The sequence below is a fragment of the Stylophora pistillata genome, chromosome 3 (genome assembly GCF_964205215.1).
Source record: "Stylophora pistillata chromosome 3, jaStyPist1.2, whole genome shotgun sequence".
Taxonomy (NCBI): domain Eukaryota; kingdom Metazoa; phylum Cnidaria; class Anthozoa; order Scleractinia; family Pocilloporidae; genus Stylophora; species Stylophora pistillata.
The window spans coordinates 36494173-36517423 of record NC_142521.1 but is presented as its reverse complement, the minus strand read 5'-3'; the positions used below and the strand labels follow the sequence as shown (position 1 = coordinate 36517423).

The 23251-nt window shown below is 37.4% G+C and overlaps 1 protein-coding gene, 1 non-coding gene and 1 pseudogene across 6 annotated transcripts in view; 1 reads left to right on the top strand and 2 right to left on the bottom strand.

Moving 5' to 3' along the window:
• LOC148735888 (NLR family CARD domain-containing protein 4-like) overlaps window positions 1-23251 on the bottom strand; it is a 31912-nt gene that overhangs the window by 7106 nt on the left and 1555 nt on the right. The window contains exons 1-6 of one of the 4 annotated variants that reach the window (XM_088753234.1): window positions 8990-9198; window positions 5969-6197; window positions 5119-5426; window positions 1888-2718; window positions 768-950; window positions 299-373 (exon numbers count right to left, since the gene is read on the bottom strand). In XM_088753234.1, the coding sequence (XP_088609360.1) occupies window positions 299-373; window positions 768-950; window positions 1888-2680 (1051 nt within the window). In that variant the 5' untranslated portion in view covers window positions 2681-2718; window positions 5119-5426; window positions 5969-6197; window positions 8990-9198. Of the gene's footprint in view, window positions 1-298; window positions 374-767; window positions 951-1887; window positions 2719-5118; window positions 5427-5968; window positions 6198-8869; window positions 8938-8989; window positions 9199-23251 lie in introns of those variants that run through there. The other 3 variants (XM_088753232.1, XM_088753233.1, XM_088753235.1) reach the window with 3 other exon arrangements.
• On the top strand, window positions 9020-17819 carry LOC148735889 (guanylate-binding protein 6-like; annotated as a pseudogene). Its single transcript, XR_015998632.1, has 10 exons — window positions 9020-9070; window positions 10884-11036; window positions 11316-11488; window positions 11996-12182; window positions 13132-13367; window positions 13643-13938; window positions 14262-14516; window positions 14802-14924; window positions 15831-15878; window positions 16561-17819. The product of XR_015998632.1 is annotated as a guanylate-binding protein 6-like (transcript).
• The window catches only part of LOC111344668 (NLR family CARD domain-containing protein 4), a 22072-nt gene continuing 16628 nt past the window's right edge, over window positions 17808-23251 (bottom strand). Inside the window, exons 9-10 of the transcript XR_015998694.1 lie at window positions 18812-18835; window positions 17808-18685 (exon numbers count right to left, since the gene is read on the bottom strand). This is a non-coding gene — a transcript (NLR family CARD domain-containing protein 4). The remainder of the gene's footprint in view (window positions 18686-18811; window positions 18836-23251) is intronic.

The window sequence follows — 23251 nt, the reverse complement described above, 5'->3', positions numbered from 1 at the left end:
ATCTGGTGTGGTCTTTCGATCCTCTCGTGAAAATGAGGAGCGAGGGCTCATTTCAAGAACAGCGGTGAATAATGCCCTATGGTGAGCCTACTGTTCCGGTACACAAGACTGAATAAATGCAAAATCTGATAAGGAAATTAACACTATTTTCATCTGTGGCAAGTGATATGATTTACTGTACAGCTTTATTTTTTTAGATAATTTAGGGAAAGCTTTGGATCTTAAGGAAATTGTGCAATCGGTTGAGGCCTCCAGTCTGAAACTATAAATTATAGAAATTTTAAACTAAAGTCCTTGCCATAAATACGTTCCAGCTTTGTACGCTTTTTGTCCTGGTCCAGTGAATCGCTTGATGACTTCCTCTTTCCACCTTCTAAAAACAAGTAAAGTAATTAAACATGAGATACAGTTCAATTGTAAATGTACAGTAATGTAGAAGGAAGCATGATCTTCATCAATTGTTGTCACCAATCTGCCAACAGAAAGTCAGCGAGTAACACGCCAACTTGAAAGCAGACATCATCAATGACAGCCTAAGAGTCAAAACTATTCTGTTTGGTGTGCACATAGTTTTATAACCTCATATCTCAAGGGTCTTCTTTAGTATTCATGATAATTATGATTATAGTTTTCTAACCTCATATCTTAAGGGTCTTTTTTAGTATTCATGATATGATTATAGTTTTCTAACCTCATACCTCAAGGGTCTTCTTTAGTATTCATGATATGATTATAGGTGTGTATGGCAATCACAAAATCACAATCACCTTTATGAGGCCATCCCCGAAACACAACAGCATCGCTTAAAATATTTGCAACAACTGAAGTAGCCATTACACTTGCAAAAGGTCTCCAGTTCTCTGATGTGCAGTCTCTGCTATCAGCAAAATCTGCAATTCCCTTTACTACCAGCCATTCAATCTGCTCATCAAATGCAGCAGCAAAAATACCTGAATTTATAAATGTAAAAGACATTGGTTAAACTCAAGAACAATTGTGTATATTATAAATGGTCTAACTCAACTGCACACTGCACTGAGTATTCATCTCTGAAAGATTATGGTTCACTTGGTGAATCAGTCAGGAGACACTCTTCATTTATTGCTTTCTATATTCTGTCTTTATTCAACAATAAATTGCCTAGGAACCTGTATAATCAGCTTACTTGATTACAAAACTTTTGCAAAACTCAGTAGTCATACGGTTGGCTGCCTGTAATAGCAGTAATTTTGGTAGATTAGTACTTGTTGCATTAGCACTAGAAAAAGCCAAGGGGAATTGTAAGATTTTAGTCTGTGACAAATTGAGCCCTTTCAAAAGCATAATAAAGAAAGCTTGGCCTCTTCTTCATTGAATGACATAATCAGATGATTGAAGGTATAACAAGTAGGTTTAGAGAATCAAGTTTAATTGAATGACCAATTGCATCTTGTAACTTAAAAAGTATATTGCTTCAGCCTCAACTGTCCGCCATAAAAATGATGACTTTCTCTACTTTTGATTAAGATGTTATAGTGTTTAAGCCTTTTACTTATTTAGCGAGTCTTCTTCTTATTTTAATAATGTATAAACTAAATACACGACCCCTCAAGCTGTTAGCTTTAATTATTATCGTGTTTAAATAAAGGTCTTATCTATAAATATAGACGGTCAAAGATTGCACATGGCTACTGGTATTAGAGCAAAAACAATTTTGTAGAATATTAATTTTATCTCACATGTAAAACAGAAAACCTGCCCCATCCCAAATATTTACGAGTACCCTGTTTCACAAGTAAAAAAATGATTCAACTTTGCTATAGTGACGACTCAAAGCTCACACAAAACCAACAGCTATGAATCCAAAGAATCTCTGAGCAGCTGAAGCAAGACTAAACATGAGCTCACCTTCACCCTCCATTTCAATTGCAGTTGCCAGTGGATAGGACTTAGCCAGTTCATCCCGTCGCCATTCAGCACTGATCAGCTCTGGACCACTCAAAAACTCTCCATCACAATGTACGTTGATGTCTAGAGCTTCTGGGTTTTTTAAAGGTGCCTTCCATCCATGGTCTGCACATTTGATCAGGTCAAGAAAATTTCTACTCACATAACTTCTCATGCCTGTTGATTGCTCTCCACAGCTTGTTACTATCTTAGATGCATAAGTTGTTAGTTTCGCAGAGACAACCACATCTCCTAACTTAGTCTTCTCAGGGTTTAAGCCACTGCAAGCCCCAGCAGAAATGACAGCCTTGGGCCCCAGTACAGAGACAGCATTTTTCATGGTAATCAGGGAGCTTCCAGGACCAATGGAACCTCTGTGGCATCTCAATAAAGCAACTTTCAATTTCTCTCCACCACCATCACCCATCTCTCCAAAGTAAACATACCCCACACCATCAAACCAACATCTGAATGGATTTTTCAGCAGCATGTAACAAGCTATGTACTCACAGTTCTTGGCTGTTAGTAACAAAATGTCCACAGGCAGATTCACATCCTTTGGATCCTTTAGCTCTGCATGAATTTCCTTTAGTGATGGAAGATTGACTCTAACTTCAGGTGGAATATCTCCTTCATCACTAGATTCATCTCCAGCTTTGTGTGCAGCCTTTGCTATTTTCTGTGGTCTACTACCCTGCTCTTCTGCAAGGGTTTTCCTTAGTCTTCCTTTTGTTTTCTGTGTTGCCTTTGGCATTTCTGTCAGCTGATTTTTCCCTCAATATAATTATTTTCCTATAGCACAGAAAAATATGATTTCAATTTCTACAACACCCACACTCAAGGAAGTTAGAAAAAAACATTATAATTGGACAATGAAAAGCTGCCAAACTGAGATCATTAGGAATTCAAAACAAAATGAATTCTCAAGCTTAACTAATCAAAAAGTACAGTTACAGCCGTACACCTATTAATCACCTACGAGATTTTGGTAGTCAATGGATCTGGCTCCCTGTTCATGAACTGTCAGAAAAATCCACTTTTGAAAACTGCTTTTCAAAAGTGTACAAAAGCAGTGAAGAATACCTGAGTAACAGGATAAAAGAAAAATACACAATGGTTTGGTTCCCTAAGTAGATTTTTGAAATTGAGATCTATTCTATGCTTTTACACAAGTTGTTGTGAACACAAGTCTATTCAGTGCAGTAATAGAAATATGAAACTGCTCCCAAAGCCTGCTAATAACAAAGCAGAGCCTGCAACTAGTAATGATTTTGCCACACTAAATCTGCCCAGAAAAAATGAGAAACCCAAGGAAAGTGATCGATAGGTAATAAATGCTTAGAATATGGCAACAGAAAGGTTAGTCCAATTTGTAGAATTTGTAATACCAGTATATAAATCAAACTCTAATAACATAAGTTTATCAAGTTAAGAGCAACTTTTTTTCTAGACTGCATGAGAGGTGGCACATCAATTGAAAAATTACTTTTTTGAAGTTCAGCCTGGTTTTTCCATGCAGAAATGAAAAGCCCAACACTAATTTTTATATCCTCAAAAACAACTCAATTTCCACTCATCATAAGTTTAACCTGAACCAATTCTGAGTCATACTGCATGGGGAAAAATGATAATTGAAAATTTGCTAGGAAATGCAATAGATTATTTGGATTTTGAAATATTGTTGATTTTTAAAAGGGTTTCATGAGCTCAAAATTAAATACAATGGTCCAGTTTTAGACTTAAGCCACACCTCAATCCCTCCTAGACAAATTTATCAATTAATATGAGCTTGCTTTCTTTTGTGCTTTACTGAGCAAAGTTCATTTGCCTCTACTTCGGGCACTGATTTCCGCCATTTCACGGAGCCCTACTGACACCTGTTTCAGTATTCATGAATTTTCTAAGATAAGGAAGCAAGTTTGGGAAAAAAATCTTACTGACAATGTTTCTAAGTTCACCGTTAGGTATCTGTGGGTAAAATATAAAGGTTTTCAATTTTCCGCCCATGTCTCACATTTTTCAATTTTCACTCGGTCTATTCAACCATTCGCTCTTATTTGGTTTTGCTATTATTCTCAAAATTGTCTATTGTACCTTTAGTTTACTCTAGCTAGCACAATGTCCCACTATTAACATTATTATCCTCTGTCAAACTAATACTGATTAACAATAGTGATACTGTCTATTGTTAATCAGTATTAGTTTGACAGAGGATAATAATCAGATACAATGTATATATGAAGTTCATATATTTTGAACTGCAGTATCAAATACGTATGATGCACGATCCTCGCATAAATAGCGCTCTCTACTGCAAGGATCGTGCATCATACGTATTTAATACGGCAGTTCAAAATATATGAACTTCATATATACACTGTATCTGATTTATCATCACGGCTTTATTAGGAATCAACTTAACGGCCTGTTCCCAGTTGGCTTGTTAGCTCAATTGGTAGAACACTGCACTAGTATTGCAGAGGTCAGTGGTTCGAATCCCATACAGGCCTGATTTTTTTCAGGTCTGATTTTCGCTATTGCATAAATAGCGCTCTCTACTGCGAGGATCGTGCATCATACGTATTTAATACCGCAGTTCAAAATATATGAACTTCATATATACATTGTATCTGATTTATCGTCACGGGTTTATTACGAATCAACTGAACGGCCTGTTCCCAGTTAGCTTGTTAGCTCAATTGGTAGAACGCTGCACTAGTATCGCAGAGGTCAGTGGTTCGAATCCCGTACAGGCCTGATTTTTTTCAGGTCTGATTTTCGCTATTGCATAAATAGCGCTCTCTACTGCAAGGATCGTGTATCTGATGTATTTAATACTGCAGTTCAAAATATATGAACTTCATTTATACATTGTATCTGATTTATCATCACAGGTTTATTACGAATCAACTTAACAGCCTGTTCCGGGGAGCGCTGCGTGACTCTGGCCCAAGTGGCTGCGAAGGAGACTAGTTCCCAGTTGGCTTGTTAGCTCAATTGGTAGAATGCTGCACTAGTATCGCAGAGGTCAGTGGTTCAAATCCCTTAAAGGCCTGATTTTTTTCAGGTCTGATTTTCGCTATTGCATAAATAGCACTCTCTACTGCAAGGATCGTGCATCATACGTAGAGGATAATAATGTTAATAATTTACTTGTTCATTGATGTCAATACCTGTAAGATAAACACTCACTTTTCAAGTTGCTTCTCCTTGGAGATGATAACAGCAGTTGTATTAAACTCTCAGGTACTTGTTGTTGCTCAATTGAATCAATAATACCATCCACCAGATAAACCACTACCTACTTGATGTGTGGCTGATTGTGTTCACACCAATCTACTTGGCATGACTAATCTGGTAGACAGCATGAAATTTAGCCAGCTACTGGGAAAATAACTTCTATCCAAAAGAAACCTGTTCTTATTGTTAAGTCAGGTATCAGAACACCTGCAGTTGATGGAATGGAACTCAACTGGAATTCAGAATATTCTGGAACTCAGCTGCAAGGAAGCAAAACACATATGAATTAATTATACTTTCATTCTGATTGGTTCTTACTTATGACCTATTTTAGAACAAACACATAGATGATGTCATCAATAACCCTTGAATGCCTAAGAATGATCAGCAGCTATTTACTCCTTACAATAACACGCCTGGGTCTCACATTAAGGTCCGGAGCATAAAGGAAATGATCACCAACTAGAAAAAGCTCTAAATTGTTCAACAAACTCTCCTTGTCACATTTTAAAAAATGTACACAGAACAGCATGGAGTTAGGGTGTCAAGGTTAACAGATTTTGGCTTTGTGGTCATAAAAACCAAATAGATTCCATGTTGCCTTTGGTCTGTTCAGTAATAGATCACAGAAGATGACAAAACACAGGAAGTATGTCAGTGACACATTCAGCTGCACCACTAACTTTTGTTCTCTTTGCATTTTGATGTCACCTGCGATCTTAGTCAGACACAAGTCAACACAAAATCTATTTATTAACCCTTTACCAGCAGGCGAAAAACCTTATAATTTGGCCATACAAACCTTAAGCTCGCCTTGTTTATCGTTACATGTAGTATCCCTTACAATATTTGCAGTTTTGAGACACCATGGGTTCAGACTTTAGGGTCACGTGACCTAGATCATCCGCTTGTGTTTGGATGCGTTCAAATCGATTCATTTTCTCGCGTTTATAAGTGTTTTTCGAGCCATTTTCACTCAACAGAAGCCCTCAGGACAGCATCATTAAGCTGGAACGTGGGTAGAGGCAAGCCTTTGAAAGAAAACAGAGGTGAGAGGTGGTTTCATGTAGACTGGACCACCAAATTGCTTTCATGCAAGCTTCAAGAGTTCACAAGTGAAGTCGTGTCTCTGGCCCATCTGTGGATGGCTTCCAGGACCTACCAAGGCTTTTTGGGCCAGTTTTGAGTGGCAAAAGTCTCGATTTATGTGATATTTTGCTGGTAGGACTGGGTGGCCCAAAACGATTCTAATAATTTGTTAAAATAGAAATGTGAGGTGTTGCCTTCTCGAGTTGTGGTGGAATTTCCCTGAATTCTTTTCGGTCATAAACGAGGCTAAGGTTGTGTTTGCGACACTAGCTTTTGTCAAAAGGAAGAACAAGGGCTAGCGAATAAAGTGAGAAGGCATTTTCCAGCTAAACAGCAAGATCTGGCCCTGAGGTGTGTTTTGATTGCAAACTTTTGATTTCTTGAACAAGTTTTGATCTTAAAAGATCGACAATTTTTCAGTGTTGCTCTTGGAGCAGAATGCTGAAGTTTTGGGATTTGTTGCTATATGAACAGTTCACTGCAATGGAAATCAGGAATCATTGTGGGTGTTTTAGGCTGCAATAGGTGTCACATCAAACAGCCTTGCAATGTACACACGTACATAATGCCGTCTCTTAATTTCAACAAGAAACTAATAACAGCAATAGTCGTAATTACTACCATGTATGCGTGGCTTGCTGGTAAAGGGTTACGTAGATTAACCATTTATTTTACAGTTCAATATGCATGCACCATAAAAAAATTACAAGTGAGTTGTTCAGATATTAAGTTTAAATTGTAACTTTTTGTTCATTTGCTCCTGAACACATGGATTTGCAATTAAAACAGGCCCTCACTTCTGAGTCATTTGTCAAAAAAATAAAGCTCCACTAGTGCCAATAATAAAATTACAGGTACTGTACATGATGAAAAAAGTTACAAACAAACTAACAATCCATTCAAATATAAAAATTTTGCAAACACAATTTCAACAGAAAAACAATTGGATGAATACAATTCATGGAGACAAGGAGCAAAATTGCAACTTGAGCTGGCTGACAATACCACTGGAAATTGAATGTTTGCAACTATAATGTTAGGGTTAGTAATGCTGGTAGGCAATCTACATGTATTTAACATTTTGGCAGTGTTCTTTATTACGAATACTGTAGACCTTGATGGCTGTCCTTCGCAAAAAGACAATTCTCAACATGCTATTTGAAGCATATCTAACCGCCAAACTATAATATCAATGGAAAGGTAACCAAATGCACTATTTGGCAAAAATTCTTTTGTGTTAGCTTGATTTAATTGTAACCAACTGGGGTGCAACAATACAAAATGGACAACCTTTCTTCTAGCAAATTAATCACAAATCAAATCCCACCACACAAGTAAAACTTCTGCACAATTTGAATCCTGAGGGGCTGGTCTTCAAAACTACGTGGAGACTTTTCAATATTCTTTCTGGTTGCCTTGCAAATTATCTGTCAAGTTTGCTGATCAAAACTTTACTGATACACATTATGCGACAGAGCCCATTGTGGGAGATCCATTTTGGAAAAGAAAATTCCCCCACACCATCTTGTTGGTTGTTATTTTGGTTGGTATAGTTTACAGCAAAGTGTCCAGGTCTTTAAAACTTTTTTGCATTGCAAGTAAAGAGAACAAGTTTTTAAGCACTGAGATTTACAGGCAACCAAATTATTGCTTCATATGGTAACTGAATCACAATTCTTCAATTAGCAACCGAATCACAATTCTTTAATTGACAGTTGGCACCTATATAAAAATGAATTCTACAACCTAGCTGATTTAACAAGGAAATAAAAACAGAACCAGGAGAGCATTTCAAAATAGGTCAAATTAGTAACACTGAAGAAGCTTATAGGGATTGGAAAAGACACCGTTCTTTACAATACTCTGATGTCCACTAGTAAAATCTGAATTTTGTAAAAGTCGTAAAATGAAATAGAACAAATATTTCACAGGGGTTAGACGGTGACAGAAGTGATTCAATTAAAAATTAATGCTCTCTTGCATTTGATGTAGAGTGAACTGAACAGCAGAAATTTTAACAAATATTGGGCAAAGCAAAGGTATAAGCAGTGAAGCCATTGCCCAGCTCAGAGTTAAAGAGCAAATTGGAACTACATGTAGAAGTCCTAGGGCAGATCCAGGATTTAGTCAAGGGGGTTCAGAGAACTGTTCCCCTTCTGAGGGGTCCAAGATTTTGAAAATTAGGTCTTCGGAAACATGATTTCCAGCGTTCTGAGGGACAATTTAGGGGGTTCGACCGAACCACCCGAACCACCCCTAAATCTCCTGGTTTTCAATGTAGTAATTCAAGTTTCAATTTGCAAACTGTTGTTTATAACCATATCCAATACATTTACATTGATGTATTGAATGCACGCAGTTAAACCGATAAAATCGAAAATCATCTATATTTCAAGAAACAGTCTAAAGTAAATGAAATAAAACAAATAGACAACCAAACAACAATGAGATACTGGGAAAACAAAGAATTCATAAGTGCAGTTCCCTATAAATAACCAGGAACACGACGAGATAGGCAACTTTCACTTTCATGATCAAGCAATGCAAAGGTTGCTAATCTAAAATGAGCATATTTATTATACAACTGTTGTAAATGCCAATCTCCAAAACTCACCTAGGCAGCCATTAAAACTGTGCCACATTACTCGAGCATACATGAGTATGAAACCTTGGACATCCAGTAAAACAATCTAATAAATGCATGCTCGCTTAGGTTAGCAGACAACAACCTTACCTCTGTTTCCTCTCTACTCGACGACTGCAAATGTTGGTGTTTAATGAAACTGAGCTACAGCTGCTGTACAACTTCGACTTGGTAAGATATAATTTACATAAAGAACTGTTTTACAAGTTCAGAGCCGAGATGAAAGAAGGAAACACAAGGATTCGTTAGCTGAAACTTCACTCCACCGGACTGTTGATTTCACAAGGAAACTGCCCAGCTAGTGCATTCCATTCAAGCAAGTCAGTCACGTGTTAAGATAATCTTTACCGCAAGCCGGAAGTTTTGAATGTTCTAAAAATATGTCTCATTGTTACTTGTGGTAGTAATTGTTTTGCTATAAATTCCACAGATGGCCCTTTAAGTCATAAAAAGAAAGAGAAATATTCAGCGAAATACTGATGTTTTAGCATTCCGTGACGCTCTGGGTACATGTTGAACATTGCGTGACAAATTATATGTACAGTACCCATGCACGGCAAGACATAAGATTACTTCTAAGCTCTTCAGTTAAGAAACTAGTGCAATTTTGAACAACATTTTCTATTTCGGACCAGAGATAGAGTTCATCTCCGTCATCTGTTGCAGTATCTCAGAATACGAATCAATTATTCTACAAAACATGCGCTAACGTCTACATCACATCGAATAAAACACATCAAGTTGGGCGAACTGAAAGCAAGAGAACGGGAATCAGGCGATACACCCTTTTGTCTGAACATATGTCCGGTTAAAGTTCAACGGAAGCAAGAAAGAAAATACTCTATCGCTTTGATAATAAGTTAACACAACAAGAAGCCGTGTGCGATTTAGTATAAAAGTTTGTTTGTTTGTTTTATAAACGCTTCCAACGTAAATGGGGGAAAGAGCTCCAAAGAAGGAAGAACATTTTTCATTATTCATTTAATTATTCAGTTGTATCTTACAAGAATCAATCAATTACTTTTCTAAAAACCTCAGCTGGCCGCTCTGGCAGTCAGATACTCAAAATCCTAGAAAAAAAATTCTACAAACACTTCAAAAGTTGCCGCAACGACTCGCTACGGCTATAAATAGTTTGCACTTGCAGTCGTGCAGCCCTAAAGGGGAAGCCCACCTTACTAACCAAAGCACAGGTTATCCCACGCTCGATATGTGAATACATGCAACCCGCAATCTCGTAACACAACAGGACTCGTATGAGATTGCATTAAGTTTCAACAACAATTTATCTTGCCTCTTCTTACGCGCATGCATGTGGGTGTGTCTTTCTTTCCGGCCTTGTAATGGCCACTTGCCGACCTGCAATCTCATAACACATTAAGTTTCAACAACAATTTATCTTGCCTCGTTCTTACGCGCATCCATGTGGGTGTGTCTTTCTTTCCGGCCTTGTAATGACCACTTGCCAACCTGCGATCTCAGAACACAACAGGACTCGCATGAAATTGCACTGGGAGATTACGTTTCGACAGCAACTTATCTTGTTTAGTTCGCGTGCGCATATGCGTGTCCTTTATTGTCTGACCTTATTATGGCCATTTAGGCCGCTTTTATTCTCTGTTTTTTTTCTTTACGTATATTCTAAATGAGGGAATTAATAACCAACCAAAAAACTTGGTAAAAAGAAGACTGAAGAGAGGAACGGTACATGCACTTTTTTATTTACCTCCTGAAATATTCTGCTTTTAAATGAACCAATTTACTAACACAAATCTTATATTTCTAATGGTTCCCAGCCTCAGTTCCGGTAGTAGTCGTCTATCGAATTTGGCCATGGGCTACCTGTGATTCCTGCTGGTAAATTCCTATGTATCCCGATATGATAACTTGGTGTGACTGTTTAGCCGAAATTTCAAGCAGTGATTCATAATTACTGGAGTTCATTGTTAACTAAAATACGTCTTATTTCAACTCCTGCGTGTAGGTTCCGCTTGTGTCGATTGCAGGTCCATACAGGAAAGGAAAGTCGTACATTCTGAGTGAAACTTTTGATCAACCTGAAGTGTCCCCTCTCGGGCGTCATTTTGATCCGGAAACCGTTGGAATCTGGATGTGGATAGTGCCACGAAAAATGCAGGTAAGTACGCATTAATCTGGTAACTGAAAAAGTTCATCCGTAGGTCGCAGTTTCGTTACTGGCAAGTAACCTCAACCGCTCGATGCTCTCTGATAGCTGTGACCGTCTTTTGCTCATTTATTGATTAATTACTGCCTTCGACACCAGTTACAAGGATTCTATATTCAATTTAAATATATTTTGACTATTTTTGGCTTGACTAAAACAATGATAATCTCCATATTTACGTTACACACACCAAAGCTCACACAATTTGAAACTCTCTATTTGGGTCTCCAGGACTCAACTGGCAAGGAATGTATCGTGATCTTGTTAGACTCTGAGGGAATTGATGCAGTGATGAGAGGAGGTTTGGATGACAATCAGATATTTACTCTCACTGTTTTGCTGGCCTCTGTGTCGATCTATAACTCAGCAGGGGTTCCCACTAGACATGATCTCCATGGATTGGAGTATCCTTTAACAAGTACATCTGAGGATGGGGAAATAAGCGGGGTGGAGTGGGGTGCAGAGAGCTCATGAGCTGGGAATACATCTACGTGTGCTTCGGGGTTTGGTGAAACGCAGGCATGATATTTAAACGGTTTTAGTGAGCGTGGGGCGTTCTCACAATTTATTTTAAATTAGATGTTGAAACCTGTTCATGAAAACTAGCTACAATATATGCACTCCACAACCTCGACAAGAACGATCCGATTTTTGAACACAAACCTTCTACTGAGCGCTTAATTGGAAAAAGTCCGCGTTATTTCTCGAGCACAGAATGGTAGACGAGCTTACACCGGCAAAATTTTCCCGTTAAAAAAAACCCTTGTCGAGCTTTTTTAATAAGCAAAAGTGAAACAAGAACCTTAAAGGATTTTTTGCCCAAAAAAGATACTAAGCTGAACAAACAAGAAAAAGAAAGCCACCGTGCGCGGTAGATGAAACGAGAAAATTTCTTAACATTTCGCGCGCAGTTTTATCATGAACTTGTCCCAACGAAAAAGACTTCGCTCCAACGACGGCAGTGTGAGTGCGAGTGGTCCTCAAGACGACACAGAATTCTTCCACAAGACTTTTCCATTCTTCATCCGGCTCCTCAGGGATGTTACTCAGTCCATTCCACCCGACTGCAGAGACATTAAGGAGTACTTCCTTTCAAGGGTAAGGCAACTCATTTTGAAACATTGGACAGACATGGCAAAAGAATTATTCAAACGCTTCCAAAAAATATCTTCTACTACAAACTGAAAACAATGAAGTACTCTTTGTTCATGATTAAAGTTTGTTTTATCAATCATATACCTGAGCCTTCGGGTAAATGGCTTTGTTTTTTGGATGTTAGGGTCATTTTTTTAACTTTTTGGAGGTGTAATGGTTTCGGAAATGGAATAGGCCGTTTGGATAAACCACTCTCATTATTTTATGAGCTGTTTGATTTTTGTAACTATGTATATATCTAATTACAAGTCGTCTAAACTTAAGTATATTCTTGACTCTACCAAAACAAGAGACAAAAGCTTTCTTTATCCTTTATGGTAATTAATAAATCTGCTAAGTTTATTTACATTTGGACAACACCCGAACCGTAGTCCTGTCCCATAAACGAACGAGACTGATTAAGTAGGTCACCTTGATCACACTGCTCCATCCCCGGCGAGGCGCATATAAAATTGGTTCGTAAACATGTTATAAATTTTTCGAGAAGCAGGCACATTCCAACTCTGTACACATTCAGGATTAAAAAAAGAGGGCGTGCTTGCCTTTTTCCTTGTCCCCTTAGATTCGCAAAGATTCCTTGACAAAACACCAAACAATGAGGGACCGTTCATTGTTTATCCCTGAGAGGGGGTGGAGAGGGGCAAAGGATTTTGGTTGTGTCGCAATAAATTTACCTGATCCTCCCTAAGGCTGTTTAATATTCTAATGAACCCCTCTCCCCCATTGGCAGTTAATTGGTAGTCAATATTCTACAGTCCCTCTATTATACACTGATGATAAACATGATTCCCCACTCTGTCCCCCCTGAAAACCGTCTTCCCTCCAAAACCCTCCCCTCCCTCCCCAGAAATTTGTCTGGTTCCTTGTTACAACTGCTTTTAAATCCAACAAGGTTTTCAAGGATCAAGGAATGGAACAGGCAGACCACACCCAACAAGTCGCTGAAAGCATTTTGAGTTTCTTCCCTGGCTTCGAAGCCTTCAAACTACCTCCACCATCTGCAAATGAGGAGGTCATGAAAAACATCAACAGAAACAGAAATCACATCAACAGTGAGTTCTTTTCTGAGATAGAAAAGTTCAAGGTCTTGTTGAAGAGTACTTCTTGAAGAACTGGTGACTAGTCAAGGTAAAGCTTATTATTGGATCTTCTTTCAACTTCTATCTCCTGTTAGGGAGCAAGACGTAACTTCTCATAGATTTATATGTATTTTTCAAAAATTAATAGTTTTGAAGAAAATATTAGAGAGATACACAAAATTTCTGGAATCTTAGGTTACGGCATATTCTTGAATTATCCTTCCCAATCCTATGTTATGTTTTCATTTTTAGATTACTTTTTAAACCTTTTGTCTACAGTACACAGAAAATTTTTAATCCCTCGATAACCCACTCTATTTCCAGGTCTGGCTGCTTTGGTTGAACTTTATGTGAAGGCCATCAACACTCCCGGAGTTATTCCTAATGTCCAGTCAGCCTGGGACACATTTGTAACTGATAAATGTTCTGAAGCAACGCACGCAGCCATGCATGTCTATAACGCCATCATGCATTCAAAACTGTCCAATCAGCTGCCTTGTGACTCCGAAGACATTCGTAAATATCATGAGACTGCACTTGACCAAGCAATCGGTCAGTTAGAAATTGAAACAATCGGAATATCCTCTGTTACAATCGAGAGGTACCTGAACGAACTGATGGTAAGGAGTTTTTACATATTGCGTAAACATACCTCATTCAGTACTCTAAAAAAGAACACAATTTCCCATGAACTTTTGAAAAATTCGTCCATTGTTTTCCCCAGTCCTAACCTTTTTGTACGGATGACTGAAATTTTCGATAGTTGTAACGAGACAAACTTTTTAAGATTTTCCTAATAATAAGGCTAGAGGTTTTAAATCATGATGAAATATTTAAAAACGGAAGAGTACCTGGTCGGAATTCGAACGCAGTGAAATCAAATTGTGCAAAGGCATCTACGTACAATAGATGTGAAAGGTCTTTTCTCCTTTTTATTTCTCAGTTGCTTGCTGAACGAGATTATTTCAAGTGGCAGACTGAAAATGATCAGTTCACTCGAGAGGCTTGCAACGCTCTCCCAAAGCAACTCAAAAAACAACACTTGGACCCAATCCTCGCTCAGCTTCACGGGAAGGAAGGCGCCAAAGTCATGTTCGACGACATCGTAGCAGGATACAAAAACATTGAACAGGATTATAAGGATCGTGCCACCGGAGCTAAACAAATTTGTGCTGCTGTGTTCTTCGAATTTCATCCGGTAAAAATGCTTTTTATTTGAAATTAAAAGTTAGACCAGAAATGAGAAAAATGAATGAGTTTGAAGCCTCCTCATCTGTATCTTACATATTTTTTGACATCAATAATTTCACGGACAATAAAAGATATGGATATCCATTGAATGCAGTTCCTTTCGTACAAGTACATTGCGATTCTTGTAGTAATCATTATGTAGTTTCAAGAGACTATAACAGCTGTTAGTTACTGTAAAGAAAACCAACACACAAAGCAACGATTGTAAGTGAAAGTTGTACTTTTATCCCAGGAACTTATGACAGAAATGCAGCAATACTTAGGCGTGCTGAAAAAATTAAAAGATTTCGACGAGAATTTGAGTCGAGAAATTGCAGCTAAAGCTTATCAACAGCAAGAGAAGATAAAACTTGAGGTACTGATGATACACCTTTAATCGACGTACTGATCATATTTATTTTTAGCGGATATTAGTGAAATTTAAAATGAGGAATGGCAAATTGGGAATAGGGAAAAAGGGAAAAAAGGGAATGGGAAACTAAATGGGAATTTTTTTTAATGTTCTACAGCAAAATAAAGGAACGGAAAAATATATGGCATAATAGCATTCCATTTCTCAAAAACCTCAATCCACTAAGCTTTAAGAGAACATAAGCTGACCGCAGTTCATCCTTTCTTTGTGTTTTTTGACAAAAAGAATGAAATATATATACCTTATTAGACGTTTTGTTGTGTAGTATCGCTGAGTATTTTTTTACGAGTTGTGCCGTATTTTGACGAGCCCGTAAAATACTCAGCGATACTACACAACAAAACGTCTAATAAGTTATTTATTATCCAACAGGCCAAACTGTTATTTCAGTGCGGGCCAATTTCGCGGATATTTATTTCGGGGAGTGCGTGACAGAAATATGCGAAGCGGAACAGAATTGGCGTGTTGTCGTGTTGCTGTTTCTATTTTGTTCAATAAATGAAGAAATTTCCTGGTCGTCTGGCTGTTTTTATTAGTTTGATTCATCTAATAAACTATATTTGCCAGCCCTTCTGTCCCTTCGTCGTCGGAAATATGATTCAAATTGTCCGGCAATTTTTTTTTTTTTCGTAACTACAATCCAATTCTTCGCTTGCGCAATGCGAGAAAACCTGTTTAACCGGTGCTCTAGAGTACAAGTAGCGCGTGATATTTGTACTCGTCTATGGCGTTATTTGTACTCTAAGAAGTGGAGTTGGATTATAAGATTTATTATTTTTACATGCAATAGAATATTATCATCTGCTGGGCAAAGCCTATGTTGATTTGAATTTTTATCCTTTTTTCTAGGAAAAATACGAGCGTTTACAACAAGAAAATCGCCAGCGCCAGAAGGAAGTAAGAGATTTTGAACCAGTGTCAGTATCTGACAAACTGCACACATACCCCTCCCTTGACCAACGACAGTCAAATAATAACGAGTTGGGACTAATGTCTGTTAAGCGAGGGGTGTGTGCGCAGTTGCTGAGACACTGACATTAATACCACATCATAAATAATCTACCATCGTCAAATCCGCCATTTGACGATTTCCAGTTTTCCAGTTCACAAAAAGTGAACGAACAGGACCATTGAATTCTATTGCTGAGTTATGCTGACTCCGACAGAAGCACTGAATAGTCACACCTTTGTTCCAAGGAATAGAAACAAACGAATTTTATGACGATCAATTATAGCCAATTCCAAAGAAAGACATAGAAAACTAAGCCTTTGATAAAAGCGCGAGCAAAACTCACACCAGGTTACTTAAGCAACTTCCATTTTGGTAACAGAGAAGGTGATCACTCGAGTTACCCGAGGCGGCATCGTTTCTGAATGAGTCCTGGTGCTGGGGCTTTCCTGTCTGCCAGCTCCTTCTCTCTTCATTTTGTGATGTGCCAAATTAAATTTATCATTCCATAATTTCTATGTTATAAGAATATTACCTCATAAAAACCTTGTCATTTACAGTTACCTTAAAATGTATCTTTAGTTGATTCACATCAGCAAGAATAGATCTTATTTTAGTTTTTCTCACCAGAAATTCATTCTGAGCGACTGAGACATTTGATGATTTTTGCACACGTGCAGAAATTAAATGAAGGCATGGAGAAGACATTGAAAGGCTTGAGACAACAGCTGCTACTCAATCACAGCCGACAACAGCAAGTTGAAAACCCGAGACTCTTTGATTGAGCGCTGCAGATGTTACCGGTCTCGGGCGGGTTCCCTAGCACCCTATCAAAGTGTAGCGTCATGTAAGGCCTTTAAAGTTGTTCCTTATCAAGAACATTGGTTGGACTTTTCAGTGGTTGCATTCTATCTGTTTCTAGATTAATGCTACTTGCAAAGAATTAACCACCTAAAAGTTATATCATCCGTTTTATGTCAATGGACATTTTCTTGATTATAGATAAACTGAAACTTGTATGTTGTCCATAATACCAATTTGAAAAAAAGACCTTAGTCGTCTCTTCTAATTACTAACTAGTACGCGCAAACAAAATCCCCTTTCGGAGAAATTTAACCCGAAACCTAGGCTACTGTAGAATCTGTGCACAAGGGATGTAATAGATGTTTGGGATATTCTTTAGTGGCGCACGAGCGAAAAAAAAAGGGAGACAAAGATCGAGAGGTGAGAGACTGCTTGCAATCTTTTGACAGCCTCTCTCTTCCTCTCTCTCTCTCTTTTGCCTTGTTTGTTTGTTTCTTCCCCTCAAAACTTGATGTAATTAATAGCACAGCAATAAAGAGGAGAGGATACTAAGGTGACTCTTAGTGGCTCCTGATCGAATAGTTCAGCGGAGGAAAATTAAAGGGTGGATGGGCGGCTGGTGGAATGAAATACCAAAAGCTTATTTAAAGGCAAAACACAAAGCAAAAAAGAAACAACAGGAAAACATCAAAAAGAACATTACAAAGGTCGGTCAGTTGGTCGAACGCAAAAGACGTATATATTCCACATCTCAGGCCGTCAGATTCTGCTATGACTTGAAGGGAAATGAAGCAAATATAAAACCACGAAAATTAACCAGTTTTTCCTCACACCCTTAAGGTACCCATGTCGAGCAATAGTTCTCTTAAATTCAAAATCTGGGCACAAATATTCCTCAGCGCGCAATGCATTCAGCTGTAAAATAACTTCAACAAAGAAATTTCAATGTGATTTAGGGTCGGAGCAACAAGGATAGAGGTCGTATCCATTGTCTTTGTCAAACACTCTCATATCAGCTGAACTTTCTTTAGCAATGGAGACAATGTTCTTTAATAAATCATTAAAAGTTAGAGTCAAATGGTGAAAACATTTATTAAAACAAGCCAAGCCAAATTTCTATTACAAAAACAAGCATTTAAGCCTGTAACACTGTGTATCGACTTTAACTCTTCTGATCACGAACGATTTTTTATCAATTTTCAGTTTCAAGCATCAACAATGTAAGGAATAAAAAGAAGCCTATTTGACTGCACAACGCTGCCTGTGAACTGATCTAAGCTCACAAAAATCATTCTTCCGCTCTTTTCTCTCAAAGTCTGCTTTTCTTGTGAAGAATGAAAAATGGGTTCTGGTTAAGAAGGGTTAGCTCCCTCCAATGTTTCAGCTCTCCCAGTTTAGACCGTCTCCACAACAAGAGAGTCTAGTACAGACTACTCTACGCGATTTTCTTTCTTCGCGCCAAAGGTCATATGTAGGATCAATGCCCCTTTTTTTTCAAACTAATGACCTAACAGATTCTTTTTGTGTTCTGATTGACCTGAAAAAACTCACAGCTAAGTTGAACAGTTAACAAACCAATCAAACAGAAGAGTGACCAAATTAAATTATATTGAGAGTCTCAATATAGGGCATTGTTTACACAGTATTCTGATTTGCTTGTCACGCAGATCTCAGATTAAATCTTTGTTAGCTCGCTGCCACGACACACGACTTAAGAACAGCCAAGTTATTCTAAATACTACTCTGCTCATTACTCGCCAAATCAGTAGCCATGGAAACCTTTTTTTCCAAGCGCTCACTCAACATGATTATCATCACCTTCATCGTCATCATTATCCTCCTCCTGCTCACCATCATCATAGCTCTCGTCATAGTTATCATCCTTATCATAATCGTCATCCTCCTCCTCATTATCGTGAAAGTCATCATTAACCTCATCTTCATCCTCATCATTCCTCATCATCCTCATCATTTGATCATTCCTCATCATCATCCTCATCATCCTCATGATCTGATCATTCCTCATCCACATCATCCTCATCATTCCTCATCTTCATCCTCATCATCCTCATCATTCCTCATCCTCCTCATCATCATCATCCTTATCTCATCCTCATCATCATCCTCCTCCTCATCATCATCTGGCTCTTTTCTGAACCTTATTCCTTTTCTTTTCAGCTCAGCTTTTGTCTGAAGTCGGTGGATGACCCACCTCCTTATTGAAAATTTCGACTCCTATTACAAGAAAAAAAGGCAGCAATATCAACCACAGCACCTATTATGTGTAACACTAACCTTGCATTTTCATACAAGATAAATATTTAAAACATCTTGCTTTCCCCCGCGTATATCGAAATATCACCTTTCCATCGCTGTGTTAAAACACACCTGTTTCATTAACTATGTGTAACACCCAGCTTACATTTCCACACACAAGCTAATTATTTGACGCATTCAAATATATTTGTCTAAAAAGCGAGCAGTGAAAGAGAATATTCACTTTAGAATTCAAATAGCTACAAGCGACTAACATTTTATTTCACAACAGGGAAAATGTTCTCAGATATGAATAACAAACAACAATGGTCCCTGGCAATTAAAATAAGGCGATACTTGACAGACAAACAGATGATTAAGTTAAATACTATATTTTTAAAAGGAAAGAAAACTGTCTAATATCTTCTCAAATTGATATAAATCCGCATTCAAAGTATTGGCTATCATTCCTTACCAAAGGGGAAATAAAAAATTTAATAATTTTTTAACCTTTCACGCTTACACGCGACGGGTTGTACTCCACAGAATTTCTCCACTGGCAAAACTATTTGTTTTGCACGAAATTATTTTAATCCCTGTCTAGTTACGCAATATCCCTACGGGCATATCTCTATAAAAGAGAACACGCGCTTCGAAACTTCAAAGGGGATGCTATTTCGTTAATAGTCTCTAGGTACCAACAGAGCTAAGCAAGAATCGTAAATGGAATACAAGGTTCGGGAAAGGAATACAGAATTGTAAGTACTATTAAAACATATTTGCTGTTTGAATTAGTCCAGGGACATTACGGCATAGTGCCTAAAAACGATTGTAATTTGTGTATTTCAGTTTAACTCTATGTGCTTCAAGAGAGAAGGAGTGCAGAAATAAATTCCACATATTTCCCGAGCTATTGCGGTCTATTACAAGTTCAATACACTGTTACAGGACTGAAAGTCAGACAACTCTAGATATTCCTTTTTCATGATCCGGGGTTCTCGTTGTAATGTTTTTCTCGGCTTTACTAGAAGCATGGAGTTTTCCTTTCAATGTAACCGTACTTTTCTGATAAAGCACCATGTTTGAAGCACATGCTAGACACCTAGTTAATAATAAGGATATAAAATAAAACAAAACAAATCAAAAACAACTTCAAGGTTCACACTTGTGCTCCGCTCAACTAACGCCTCCTAACCTATTATTTCACGCCACACAAGTTGCCTGCTTTTTGGTTTTTTTTGGATGAGAAGGATAATGAAGCATTTCCGTATTCCTCGAAGCAAATAAAAACGCCCACTTTCCACAGGAAAGGCTAGACGAGCAGCGAATAACGTAGGCAGATCTTTTATTCTACTTATGGTAGTAAGAGTTTCCCATCAAAAAGTTGTTTACGTTCAGCGATGTCAGAGAAACATGGGAAGATGCGTAAAGTGTACACAGAATCAACTCCACGGTGTGTGGTAAATTGAAGTATAACACTTAATATTTTGTTAGGATTTATGGGAGACCAAGCAGAAACAAACATACGATAGTAAGTTTAACAACTTCATTATCAACGACTTTGTTCTTGAATTTTTCTTCAAAAATGAGCTTATTCGACGCAGGAGACCGATAGGCCCTGATTTCTGACAGAGTTACAAAACATGAGCAGAGTAGCCAAAAGAGAAAAGAATCCAACTGACAAATAAGAATAAGGAAACCATTGAAGAGCGGGTAAATAATAACACTGTGCCGAGTTTGACTAATATGGCCGCGTGTCGCGCCTTTTAAAATGATTTGTTTTGCTTTTTAGTTGTTTATTGGCGGGGTTCTCAAATAAAAACCCAAATAAACACATCCCAAAAAAACAACACAAGCCTAAAAATTTCAAAAATTAAACTCCGGATTACCCAAAAGAATTTTGTCAGTGAAAATTCTCACAATTCCTCTTTCCTTGTTTCCCTATGTAAGGCGTAACTACAGAAGATTTCTCTTTCAATATTACCTCAAAAAGAAAGGCCGATCAAATGAACTCACAAAGTTTATCAAAAAATATCACCAAACCTCGTTCCATTAGGACAACTTCATGTACTATACTGGACACTACCAACAGAAAACATGTAGTATTCAAGTCCCCTAAGAAGGATCTGCAGCTTTTTTCTCCTTACAATAACACCCCTGGTTCACATATTAAGGTCAGGAGAATCAAGGAAATGATCAACTAGAAAAAGCTCTAAATTGTTCAACAAACTCTCCTTGTCACATCTTAAAAATGTAAACAGAACAGTATGGAGTTACGGTGTTAATGGTTAACAGATTTTTGCTTTGTGGTAAAAAAAAACCAAATAGATTACATTTGCCTTGGGTCTGTACAGTAATAGATCACAGAAGATGGCAAAACATGGGAAGTATGTCAGTAACACTTGGCTGCACCACTAATTTTTGATCTTTTTGCATTTTGATGTCACCTGTGATCTATTACCAAACAGACACAAGGCAACACAAAATTTATTTATTATGCAGATTAACCATTGTTTTATTTAACGGTTAAATATGCATACACCATAAAAGAATAACAAGTGAGTTGTTCAGATAGTAAGTTTAAATTGTAACTTTTTGTTTTTTTGCTCCTGAACATATGGATTTGCAACTAAAACAGGCTCTCACTTCTGAGTCATTTGTCAAAACAAAAGCTCCACTATATAGTGCCAATTAAAAATATTACAGTGACTGTACATGATTAAAAACCTTACTAACAAATACACTTTATATTTAACAAGATACATTTACACGAACAATCCATTCAAATATAAAAATTTTGCAAACAAAATTCCAAAAGAAAAACATAGATTTATACAATTTATGGAGACAAGGAGAATTATTACAACCTGACCTGGCTGACAATGCCACTGAAAATTGAATGTTTGCAACTATAATCTAAGGGTTAGTAAATTAATGCTAGCAGGCAATCTACATGCATCAAACATTTTCGCAGTGTTCTTTTTTAAGGATACTATAAACCTTCATGGGTTTCCTTTGTAAAAAAAATTCTCAACATGCTACTTAAAAATATAACCAACATAAACTATAATCATATCAGTGGAAAGGTTACCAAATGCACTATTTGGCAAAAATTATTTTGTTTTAGCTTCATAAATCATAATAATTGTAAACTAACTGGGATGCAACAATCTGAAATGGATGATGGTTCTTTGAGCAAATTAATCACACTATTATAAAATCTTACTGCACAACTTCCACACAATTTGAATCCGGTTGCCTTGCAATTTACTTTTCAAGTTTACTGATCAAAACTATACTGATACACATTATGTGACAGAGCCCATTGTGGGAGATCCATTTTGAAAAACCGAATCCCCCCACACCATTTAATGTTGGCTGGTATAACATCATGCTGGTTTACAGCGAAGTGTCAGCAGGGTCTTAAAGACTTTTTTGCATTGCAAGTAAAGATCGAGAACACTTTTGTAATCACTGAGATTTACTGGCAACCAAATCATTGCTTCATCTGGCAACTCAATCACAATTGTTTAATTGACACTTGGCACCTGTAAGTAAAAATGAATTCTACACCCTAGCTGAGTTAACAATGAAATAAAAACAGAACCAGGTGAGCATTTCAAAGTAGCTCAGATTAGTAACAAGAAGCTTGTAGGGATTGGAAAAGACACTGTTCTTTACTATAGTCTCACGTCCACATGTAAAATTTAAATTTATCCCAGGGGTAAGTTAAAATAGAACAAACATCTCACAGCAGTTTGAGGGTGACAGAAATTAAAAGTTTCAAACCGAGTGCTCTTCAGTGTCAGAGCAACTATATTTAAAAAAGCAACTACAGCGGTAAAAGGTAAAAATTAGAATATAGCACTTTTAATAATTGCCAACAATATCAAAATTAACTTGAAGAAAAAGACGATTTATTCGTAAACCGCTGGGATATAGGAAGCTGGGCAAAGTCATGATCGCAAATGCATGTCACATTAAAAAATCCTCTAGAAGCATTCACGATATTCCAGAATTATCTTGGCTTTAGCCATTCAGTTCACTGGAATAAAGTCTAATTCTCCAGGCCGAGATGTTTTTCAATGTGGTAATTTAAGTTTTAATATTTGCAAACTGTTGTTGATGACAATATCCAAATACATTTAAATTGATGTCTTGAATGCACGCAGTTATACCGATGAAATCGAAAGTCATCTATTTTTCAAAAAATAGTCTCAAGTCAATGAAATAAAACAAATAGACAACCAAACAGCAATGA